This window comes from Trichechus manatus, unplaced genomic scaffold, assembly GCF_000243295.1.
Source record: "Trichechus manatus latirostris isolate Lorelei unplaced genomic scaffold, TriManLat1.0 scaffold00050, whole genome shotgun sequence".
In the NCBI taxonomy this organism is placed as follows: domain Eukaryota; kingdom Metazoa; phylum Chordata; class Mammalia; order Sirenia; family Trichechidae; genus Trichechus; species Trichechus manatus.
In genome coordinates, this window is record NW_004443986.1 from 4,170,178 (window position 1) to 4,182,437 (window position 12,260).

The 12,260-nt window shown below is 38.0% G+C and overlaps 1 protein-coding gene across 6 annotated transcripts in view; it reads right to left on the bottom strand.

The window, feature by feature from the left end:
* SNX13 (sorting nexin 13) overlaps window positions 1-12,260 on the bottom strand; it is a 152,372-nt gene that overhangs the window by 57,052 nt on the left and 83,060 nt on the right. For all 6 annotated transcript variants that reach the window (XM_023732283.1, XM_023732284.1, XM_004377427.2 and 3 more), the window contains 3 exons: window positions 9,804-9,942; window positions 9,348-9,436; window positions 4,627-4,726 (listed from right to left, as the gene is read on the bottom strand). In XM_023732283.1, the coding sequence (XP_023588051.1) occupies window positions 4,627-4,726; window positions 9,348-9,436; window positions 9,804-9,942 (328 nt within the window). The remainder of the gene's footprint in view (window positions 1-4,626; window positions 4,727-9,347; window positions 9,437-9,803; window positions 9,943-12,260) is intronic.

Consider the following 12,260-nt stretch of genomic DNA (forward strand, 5'->3'; position numbering starts at 1 on the left):
GGGTTATCTGCTTCCTCTCCCGTTTTTCTTTTGTCAGTTTGGCCAATGGTTTATTAATTTTGTTGATCTTTTCAAAGAACCAGCTTTTGGTCTTGTTAACTCTCTGCTTTTCTACTCTCTATTCCATTTAATTCTGCTCTAGTTCTTATTATTTCCTTTCTTCTGGCACCTGAGGGCTTCTTTTCCTGCTCTCTTTCTACTTGTTCCAGCTATAAGGTTAATGTTTTGATTATGGCCCTTTCTTCTTTTCGGATGTGTGCATTTACTGCTATAAACTGACCTCTGAGCACTGCTTTTCCTGTGTCCCAAAGGGTCTGGTAGGATGTGTTCTCATTCGTTTGATTCTATGAATTTCTTTATTCCATCCTTAATTTCTTCTATAACCTAGTTGTTTTTGAACAAGGTGTTGTTCAGTTTCCATGTGTTTGATTTTTTTCCTTGTTTTTTCTGTTGCTGATTTCTACTTTTATGGCTTTATGTTCAGAAAAGATGCTTTGTAATATTTTGATGCTTTGTATTTTGTTAAGGCTTGCTTTACAGCCTAATATGTAGTCTATTCTGCAGAATGTTCCATGTGCCTTGGGAAAAAAAATATACTTGGCTGCTGTTGGTGGGACTGTTCAGTATATGTCTGAGATCAAGTTGACTGACTGTAGCATTTAGCTCTTCCGTGTCTTTGCTGAGCTTCTTTCTGGATGTTCTGTCCTTCACTGAAAGTGGTGTGCTGAAGTCTCCTACTACTACTGTGGAGGTGTCTATCGCTCTTTTCAGTGGTGTTAGAGTTTGTTTTATGTATTTTGGAGCCCTGTCACTGGGTGCGTAAATATTTATTATAGTTATATCGTCCTGGTGTATTGATCCCTTAATCATTATATAGTGTCCTTCCTTACCCTTTGTGGTGGATTTTACTTTAAAGTCTATTTTGTCAGAGATTAATATTGCCACTCCTGCTCTTTTTTGGGTGTTGTTTGCTTGATATATTTTTTTCCATCCTTTGAGTTTTAGTTTGTTTGTGTCTTTAAGTCTAAGGTGTGTCTCTTATATGCAGCATATAGACGGATCGTGGTTTTTTTAATCCAATCTGCCACTGTCTCTTTACTGATGCATTTAGTCCATTAACATTCAGCATAATTATTGACAGGTATGAGTTTAGTACTGTCATTTTGATGTCTTTTTTTGTGTGTTGTTGTCAGTTTCTTTAGTCCACTTAATTTTCTATGCTGTTGTTTTTCTTTACGTACTTTCTTTACATCTTTTTCATTGTTGCTGATTTTGTGTTTGCTGAGTCTTTATATTTTTCTGGTTTTTTATTTTGACTTGTAGGATTGTCAGTTTCCTCTGTGGTTACCTTAACATTCATTTACCCCTTTATAAGTTTATATCAGTATTTTATTTATATTGCCTTGACTTCCTCTCCATATGAAAAATCTATGACTACATTTTTTAAGTCCCTCTTTTTTAATGTTGTCATCTTTTACATACTGACATCTGTTTCCCTATTTTCAGTGATTCAGCTTTGATTTACTTTAGTTACTTCCCTATCTAGGTTGATACCTGGTTGCTCTGTCCTGTGTTCTAGTTTTGGGTTGTTATCTGATGTTACTGATTTTCTAATCAAAGGCCTCCCTTTAGTATTTCTGGTAATTTGGTTCAGTTTTTGCAAATTCCCTAAATTTCTGTTTATCTGGAAATGCCCTAATTTTGCCATCGTATTTGAGAGACAGTTTTGCTGGATATATAATTCTTGGCTGGCAGTTTTTCTCCTTCAAGGCTTTATATAGGTCGTCCCATTGCCTTCTCGCCTGCATGGTTTCTGCTGAGTAGTCCGAGCTTATTCTCATTAACTCTCCTTTGTAGATGACTTTTCGTTTATCTGTAGGCACTCTTAAAATTCTCTATCTTTGCTTTTGGCAAGTTTGATTATATGTCTTGGTGACTTTCTTTTGGGATCTACCTTATGCGGGGTTTGATGAACATCTCGGATAGATATCTTCTCATCTTTCCCAATATCAGGGAAGTTTTCTGCCAACAAATCTTCAACAATTCTCTCTGTATTTTCTGTTCTCCCCGCCCCACCCCCCAATTTGGTACTCCAATCACTCGTAGGTTACTCCTCTTGATAGAGTCCCACATACTTCTTAGGGTTTCTTCATTTTTTTAAATCCTTTTATCTGATTTCTCTTCAAATAAGTTGGTGTCAAGTGCTTTATCTTCAACCTCACTAATTCTGACTTCCACTGCCTCAATTCTGCTCCTATGACTTTCCACTGAGTTGTCTAATTCTGAAATTTTACTGTTAATCTTCTGGGTTTCTGATTGCTGTCTCTCTATGGATTCTTGCAGCCTGTTAAATTTGTCATTATGCACTTCTCTAATCCTTTCAGTTTCCTCTATTGAGTGTTCTGCTTTTTGATTAATTTCCTTCTTAATTTCTTGAAGAGTTCTGTACGTTAATCCTTTGTATTCTGCTTCTGGTAATTCCAAGAAACTTTCCTCCTCTGGAAAATTTATAGATTCTTATTTTGGGAGCTGGCTGAAGCCATCATGGATTGCCTCTTTATGTAATTTAATAATGACTATTGTCTCCAAGCCACCAATAAGTTATTATACTTATTTATTTTATGTTTGCTTACTGTGTCCTACCTTCTTGTGTTGCTTTGATAGGCCCAAAATAGGCTGCTCGTATGAGCTAGTATGATTATTGGCACCTTTGAAGCTCTAATGTCCTGTCACCAGGTGGTTAGATCCGTTATTAGGTACTTGAGCTCAGGAGTCCATCCACTCTTCCTGTATGGATTCAGCTCAGGTGCCCAGGTAGATAGCCACCAACTGTGTGGTGTAGGTTCTCACCTACAGTCCTAGACAGGAATGGGTGACTGGTGTGGGCACAGGCATCTGGCTGCAGCAGGGGGACACACTCTGACCAAGGCAGGGGGCTGACGGCCACCCCCGAGTGTCCAGGAAGAAGGCGTGTCCCTGTTCCCTAGAGTGTGTAGGTGGGTGGGTTTTGCTGCTGGACTATCAGCACCAAATGCTGTTGGCTGTAAGGACTGGGGGGCACCGCTTATTCATGGGTCCCTATTGCAGGTGGCTAGGTGGCATGGGTGGAGCCACCAGTCCTCAGCCCCTCATGTGGGTAGGTGAAGACCCTGCTTAATGGGCAGAGCAGTGTCAAATGTCAAGAACCTGCCACTTCACAGCTGAAACAGTTGAAGTTAGACTTCAGGTATATACCCTGTTTTACTGTGGTAATGAGGGCCTATGCTGTTCAAATGGAGCCACACAAGTCTCGGAAGGGGGAAAGGCACTCAAAGTCCGTGAATCCCATACGCCTGTGCATAGGCAAAGGAGTTGTGCCTACCCAGGGTTCCTGGCTTAGGGAAGCTGGCAGTTTATTTTTTCTTGTTTGTTAATTTGTTCACTGTCCAAGGCCGGGAGAATGGCTCAGGGGATGTGACGGATTCTACTTCCCGCCCAGGAGACTCGGAAATTGCTGAAGCCGGCCCGGGACCCAGTGCAGAGCAGGGAGTAGGGAGGTAAATGGGAGAGAGGATTTTCCCTAAGGGGGGTGTTTCTGATCCACACGGTAAGCCGTACACAAGTACTTAACTTTGACCAGTTGTGGGCTGCTTCACACTGGTTCTGGGTGGCTGAGTAGACTCTCTGGCACTGGGTCTCTCCCGGTGCAGAAAACGTGCCTCCTGAGCACGGCTGCTTGCCTACCTCACCGCTCGCCCCTGAGCTGATCAGGCCTGAAGGGCTCAGGCTCTCGCCAGGTCAGATCTGACAACTCCTCGCTGTTTCCAAACTGTCTCTCCCTCCCCCGCCACTCAGTCCGGCTCCTCAACTTTGCCTTAGGTGTTCAGAGCTCCCAGATAGTCATATATAATTGATTCACTTGTTTTTTCGGGTCTTTGTTGTAAGAGGGTCCACCAGAAGCATCTTACTACTCCAGCGTTTGGCTGCACCCTCTCCCCATACTCTTTCTCAATGAAATTAAATTTATAGTAGAATCTCCTATAGCCTTATTTTAAACAGAACTTAGGAAATGTACATTATATTTATCATAAGCATTTATTTCCTAAAAAGAAAAAAAAATTTTTACCACCATGGTTTCCAAAGAAAACTGAACATTTCAGAGAATAACAGGAGTAGGGTGCATTTGGTGTGCTTAATACTGCTGCTGATGTTGTTAGCTGCTATCAGGTAGGCCCGATTCATGGTGACCTCGTGTACAATGGAACAAAATGCCTAGTCCTGCATCATCCCCATGACTGCTTGCAGAACAGTCCATTGTGAACCAAAGGGTTTTCACTGGCTCATTTTCAGGAAGTAGACTGCCAACCCTTTCTTCCTACTCTATCCTCGTCCAGAGGCTCAGCTGAAATCTGTCCTGCATCACAGCAACACATAAGCCTCCACTGACAGATGGGTGGTGGCTGTGTATGAGCTACACTGACTAGGAATTGACCCCGGGTCACTAGCATGAAAGGCCAGAATTCTACCACGGGACCACCAATGCCTCATACTTAAGATTAAGTATTTAAAATATACAATAAGTAAAATTAATAAAAATCATTAAAAATTTCAAGTAGTATACAATTTTCATAAAATGGATTTACCTACCCATAAAAAATTGTAGTGCAACATTGTCTACAAGAATGCTGTCCAGGGGGACTGTGCAAAGTTTCCCAAAGTTTGCTGCCAGTTTCACAGTATTTATTTCCTGTAGATAAAATTGAACACAGGTTAATATTTTATCTATTCACTCACTTAGGTAAAGATCTGCACATAAATGTGAAAAAACCAAACCTGTTGCTGCTGACTTGATTCTGACTCACAGCAGCCCTACAGGACAGAGTAGAACTGCCCCATAGGATTTCCAAGGAGTGGCTAGTGGATTCGAACTGTCAACCTTTTGGTTAGCAGCCAAGCTCTTAACCACTGTGCCACCAAGGATCCACATGTAAAACAATCCCCAATAAATTAAAATGGAATGTATTTATTCCCTTCTCATGCATGTGGGTTCCCCAATAAAATATTCGCACTCAGTGAATTTAAATTCATAGTAGAATTTCCCGGAGTTATTTTAAAACTTGCTTAGGAAATATGTCAAAGATACGATAAATCACTGTACTTTCAAGTATTCTTTACCTTTGTATTTTTAAATAAAAGTTAAGTATTTCAGGGGCTAAAGGGGAATGGGGATATTTGGAATGCTTGATATTTCGAAGTATAAACAAATATCAACATTTTCAAGTATAGATTGAAGTCTACCTACTCTGAAAACAAAAATATTACCCAAGAGCAATTTTGCAACTAACAGTAAAAACTCTTACAATCTTTATTGCTATTTCTTTTCAGACTATCTAAACGCTGAATTATATATACTTGTCAAAGTCATAAAGCAAAGTAACTCTATGTATTGAAAAAAAAAAAAAGGAAAACTTGAGTCCAAACTTTACTGAGCATGTATGTGTCAGTCAGTCACTGTGCTAAGAATATTACACACATTATTTCATTTAATCTCCACAGCCATCCTACTGGTTAAGTGTCACCAATTTCATTTAACAGATAAGAAAACTGAAGATCAGAAAGGTTGCCTAGGATCACAAAGCTGTTAATATGAGTTTATGTTTTTAAAGCCCATTGCCTTTTCACTAAAACCTATGATGTTCCTGTGAACTATTTTCAAACTATATTCCAAATTCATATTTATTTCTCAAATCTAAATCACAACGTCTATTTTGGAAAAATAAATACAGGCAGTTTTTCTGTAAATCAGATAAACTGCCTTATTCAGGGGCAGATAATAAAGTAGGCATAGGTGGTACATAAAGAAGAAAAAATAATTTGAAAAAAATAATTTTTCTTTGTAATTAGTATTTCCCTTCACATAAGTACTAAATGATAACAGATAACAGACTTAAAACGCCTGGCATAGATCAATCTAGCACCAGCACATGACTTCTGCTATCCATGTCTTCGTTTTAAATTTTATCACCTTTCTCTGGCCCAGCACATATGGGATGGGAAAAGTATTCATTATTTTGTAAGATTCACTTTATTTTAAGATGAAAGGAGAAAGAGTCTTCTAAGATTTCAAGATGAGTGCCCTGGTTATAAAACTACATCTCCATAGGGCTTCTGAAGTTTTCTCCAAAAGAAAAACATTATATGACTTGAGCTATTAAAAAGGTAAAGTCTGATATTCAAAATGGAAATGAAAGGATGCCTAACACGATATCTGAATCTTAAAAGGGTCCAATATCAAGAAGTGTGTGGGCAAATAGACTTTATATAGCCAATTAAAAAAAACAACAAACACAAGTGAAACCATATCATTCTTCTATTCTAAATTGGCACAGGCGTATCTTGTTGCTAGGTGTCGTCAAATTGGTTCCAACTCATAGCGACCCTATGTACAACTCCTGCACCTCATCACTGCAGCCACTGTGTCAATCCATCTCTCATTGAGGGTCTTCCTCTTTTTCGCTGACCCTCTACTTTACCAACCATGATGTCCTTTTCCAGGGACTGGTCCCTCCTCATAATATGTCCAAAGTACATGAGATGAAGTCTCACCATCCTCACTTCTAAGGAACATTCTGGCTGTACTTCTTCCAAGACATATTTGTTCGTTCTTCTGGAAGTCTGTGGTATACTCAATATTCTTCACCAACACCACAATTCAAAGGCATCAATTCTTCTTTGGTCTTCCTTATTAATTGTCCAGCTTTCACATGCACGAGGCAGCTGAAAATACCATGACCTCACATATAACTTGGCAGCATTGTAATGATGTAGTTATCTTCCATTTTGTGACATAATGTAATGTGACTTGATATGATCAGTCAATCAGTTGTAAAGGGAGTTTCCTCGGGAGTGTGGCCTGAGGATGTTCTGGCAAAGCTCACTGGATTTTGATAGCTCTGGATCCTGCATCCAGCTCGTCCTCATCTGACCTCTGGTTCTTGGGACTTGAGCCAGCAGTCTGCCAGACTGTCTGCTGGTCTTGGGATTAGTCAGCTTCCACAGCCTGTTAGGCAGCAGCCTGCCACCATCTCACCTGCAAATCTTGGATTCATCAGCCTCCGCAGCCCGTGAGCCAGCAGCCTACCGTCTGATCTGCTGATCTTGGGTTCATCAGCCCCTGCGGTTACATGAGTCAGAAGAAGCCTCTGGCCTGAAGCCCGACACCTGACCCATGGACTTGGGACTTGCCAGCCTCTACAACTGCATGAGCCATTTTCTTGAGATATCTCTCTGTCTCTCTCTCCCCCTCTCCCTGGTTTTGCTTCTCTAGAGAACCCAGCCTAAGACCTTTGTTTATATGCCCATGGGATGCTTATGTAACCATGGGATGGGCATATAAACTAGTTTTAAAATACTGTTAACAAAACACAGATGACATACAGGCACAGACACAGGCGTGCACGTACAAATATGGGCCTCAAGTAACTTTCAATTAAATGACAAAAGATCTAGCAAACTAAACTCTAGATTTTTAAAAATAAGTTTTATATTCCTTAAGTAACTAATATATTGCAAAATTACAAGACTTCAGAGTCACAAAAAAAAATTTCAGAATAGAAAACCAGCACAAAAGATGTGATTACATGAAAAACTAACGGTACTAAAAAAATCTTTTTTTCCATTTTAAAGCCCCAAATCTCTGCTCCTCTGTACAGTAACAGTATTTCCAAGAGCTATCTGTAATTACTATCTCTAATTTACCTCTTCTCATTCTCTCCTGGAACTGACTTCAATCAGGAGTTCTCTCTGCCACTCCACTGAAGCTGCTCTCATCTCATCAGAGTACCAATAATGTCCGCAGTAGCAAACCCAAAGGTCAATTCTGTCTTCGTCTTACTCAATTTCTCAGTAGCGTTTGACATACTTGTCCTCTTGCACCTTCTTTAAACACTTTTTATGCTTGGCTTCCATTGGGATATCCCACTCCCAGGTTTTCCTTCAATCTCACTGGCCACTTACTCTTTATTTCTTTGGTTGGATCCTCTACCTTGTCCTAAACTCCAGCCACTGAAGTGCCTTGGGAGTATTCTCTACCTACATTCTCTCTTTTAGATAACCTCATTCAGTCTCTTAACTTTAAATAAATATCTGATAGTCCTGAGGATTCTCAAAGTTTATCTCCAGCCTTAACCTTTCCTTTGAACTCAAGATTACCAATTAGCATCTTTACTTGATGTCTAACAAAGATCTCAAACTAAAATATCTAAACCTTGATTCTCTCTTCCAAACCTCCTCCTCCCTCAGTTTTACTCATCTTAGTAAATGACAACTATTTATGCACTTGGTCAAGCCAAAAACCCTGGAATCATCCTTGACTCCTTTTTTTCTTTCTCACCCAATAAATCAGCAATTCCTATTAGCACTACGTATATCAGGTCTACAATCACTTCTTAGAACACCTGTGGTCATCTCTTACCTGAACCAGAGCAGTAGTCTTGTAAGTGGTCTCCCAGTTTCCATTCTCGCCCTCATCACCCCACCACAGTCTATTCTATTCTTCACAAAGAGTCAACATGATCATAAGTCAGATCATGTCACTTGCTGGGTTATATCTCTAATAGATTCCCATCACACTTAGAATAAAATAAAAATCTTACAATGGCCAGTGAGACTACAGATGATTTAACTCCCAAGTTTCTCTCAAATGTCATTCCCATCACAATCCCTCTCATTTTATCCCATACTAGCCACAATGACCTCAATATATTCTCTAATTCTCTAACCATGTTCCTACTCCAGGGCCTTTGCTTTTCCTCTTACTTCTGCCTGAAAAATTCTTTGAAGAAAGTCACAGAACTAACTCTTTCATGTTCTTCAGATCTTGCTATGCTCAAATGTCATCAAATCTTTCAGCACTTACCTAAAACACTTCTCTATCCCCTTACCTTGTTTATTTTTTTTCATAGCAGATATTACTACTTGACATTATATATAATTTTCTTATTTGTTTATTTTCTGACTCTGCAACTAAAATATAAACTCCATGAAAAGTGAAATATTGCATATTTGGTCTACCTAAAATGATGCTCTAATCACAAAATTCAATTAATGTTGAATGACTGACTGAATAACTAAATAAAAGAGGTAAAATAAGATCTTAAATTATTATAGCATTTCTCAGGCAGTGTTTTAATCTCTTTAGTTTGGTTTAACAAGCATTTACTACACTATATTATATAAGACAAAACTTTCTGGTAGCCTTTTTGTAGAGTATGACATTGATTAATTTCCTACTTTTGGAATTTACTAAGCATTTTAATTAACTGAAAGTATTTATAACTAAATATTAATTCAAAAGTACTTTTACTTACTTTGCCTGACTGCAACCGCTGTATTCTTGAGTCACATACTTTCTTTACAAATAATAGGCTATTTATTTGATTTTTGATAGTGCTGATATCTAAACACAAATTGATTATGAATTAGAAAGCGGTAATGTTATTTGTGAAATACTTTAAACATGTATTTACTCTAATTTAACATAATAACCAATGAATGGAGCAATAAAAGAAACAATGTGAAATTATATAAATTACTTAATTAAATTAAGCCATGCCAATTATCTTTACTTTTTAAGAATCAGTGCAATACAAGTAGTCTCATAATCAGAAAAAAATGTTTTATTCTTAGCACATGTTAACATAATAAGGAATATTTAATGTGAAAACAATTGCATCAAATGACATTTAAGTCAATCACAATTTCATTTGAAGATACAGTAATCATTAAAGAAGGAAAATAGTCTTGTACTTAATTAAATTACTTACCATCACCAGCTGTATCTAGAGATCTAAGATACTGTAATTCTTCTGCTGCCTTATCTCTGACTGCTTCTAGTTCTCCAATATTGTCACTCAATTTAATAATGTTCATAAAGGCCTCATAGTTGCAGTTAGAATCACGGATCTGAAAATAAAATTTTTAAAAAGGTGGAACTCATTTATTAAGGAGAAAATAGAATCTTGAGTGCCTACTATGTGCCAGGGATCAATTAAACAAATGCAGTTGACTTAATAGAAACAACGGAGGCAAGAAAAAATAAAATATTTTTTAAAGTGCTAAAACTATCAACCCAGAGCTATAGCCAATAAAAATATCATTCAAAATGCATGGTGGAATATATTTTCAGACCATTAGAAGCTGAGAGAATTTGTCACCAGCACACCTGCAATACAAAAAATGCTAAAGGAAGTTCCTTCAGAATGAAGGGAAATGACAACAAATTGAAATTTGGATCTACAAGAAGGAATGAAAAGCACTGAAAATGGTAAACATGTTGGTAAGTGTAAAATACTATTTTTCCCCTATTCTCGGTTTCTCTAAAAGACAACTGTTTAATGCAAAAAAAAAAAAAAAGGAAAATGGTGCACTGTGGAATATATTATGTATGTAGATATAAAATATATGATGACAAAAGCACAAAAGACTGGAGTTTAACTAAAATTATCCTGTTGCAAGATTCTTTATATTTTACATAAAGTGGTAAGGTATTCCCTCTATGCACACGATGATTAAGGAAGTAACACTGTAATCTCTAGAGGAACCACTAAACTAATAATAAAAATAACAACAATAATGATGATGTATAGCTCAAAAGCCATTTGAGTAACTAAAACAGAATACTAACAACAATTAACCTCAGAGAAAGCAGGAGACCAAAGAACTACACAAAAATTTTAATAGAAAGTAAGTACCAAAATGGTATACCTAAATCATATCAATAATTATATTAAATGTAAATGGACTAAATACTCCCACTGAAAAACAGATTTTTAGATTTAAAAAGAAAAAAAAGCAAGACCCAATTATACACTGTTTACAAGGAAAGGCTTTAAAGATGCCAGTTATAAAAGGAAAATGGAAAAAGATAAATTATGAAAACAGTAAGCATAAAAAAGCTGGTGTGGCTCTACCACAAAAAAGTGGACCTCAAGGTAAGTAGTATGTCCAGAGATAAAGGGGGTCATTTCATAACGACAGAAAAACTCAATTCATCAAAAAGACCTAACAATCATAAACATGTATGAGCCTACCAATAGAGCTTCAAAACACAAAACTAAAGGGAGCAAGACAAATCTACAATCATAGAGATTTTAACCATCACAAACCGTCAAAACCAATACATAAAACTCATAAAGGTTGCAAATATACAAGATCAACAAATAAAAAATCTATTCTCATGGGAGAAAGGCCTGGCTAACTGCTTCTATAAAGACTGCAGCCAAGAACACTTTATGGGGCAGTTCTACTCTGTCACATGGGGTCACTATGAGTTGAAATCAACTCGATGGCACACAACAACATCCTAGATATGCCAGAATGAGGGAAGTGGGGTCAACTGCCCAAGCTTCCTTGCTGCTATTCGAGGGGGGCCAGGTGAAATGGGAATGGCTTTGGGCAAGTCCATCCCAGCACCCACCACGGAAGTTTAAAAGTTAAATACTGCTTGAAAACTTATATGGAAAATCAGCAGGTCACTGCCCATTCTGCTCCATCTAGAGGCAAGTATTTCTCAACCCTTCAACCTGTTTTTTCCAATATTTCCTTTCAATTTTCTCAAGAATATACTTCTGTCATTTCTTGATTACTGGTAACTGGGGATTTAGCTCCCCTACACCAATATCCTTGGTGGTGCAGTGGTTCAGAGCTGCTAACCAAAAGGTCGGCAGTTTAAATCCTTTGAAGACAATTCTCCCAGTCTTCTAAGCATCCAGGGTTGTCACTGAGAGGTAAGTTGCCATTCTGATTCTTCATTCTTTGTATGTGACTTATTTTCTCTCTCTGGACACCCTTGGGATCTCCTCCTTATCCCTGGTCTTCTTAGACTTTGCAGGAACTGAGGGTTGGATACCTGCTGGCCCATTTTATTGTGAAATTTCACGTCATTCAGTTTTGCCAAATGTTGTTACTTCCTGGATCATTTTCTTACTTTTGCTTTCTTTATTCACTCTTTTTGGAGTCGGAATTGGGACCTTCTGAACTGATTTCCCTAATTTAAAAAAATATATTTTCTCTCCTGAAAAGAAAAATTCTATGCCTATATATTAGCACCAAACCTATAACCAAACCCACTGCCATCGAGTCCATTACAACTCATAGCAACCCTACAGAGGAGAGTAGAACTGCCCCATGGGGTTTCCAAGGCTGTAATTTTTACGAAGCAGACTGCCACATCTTTATCCCATGGAGCAGCTGGTGGGCTCGAATTGTTGACATTTCAGTTA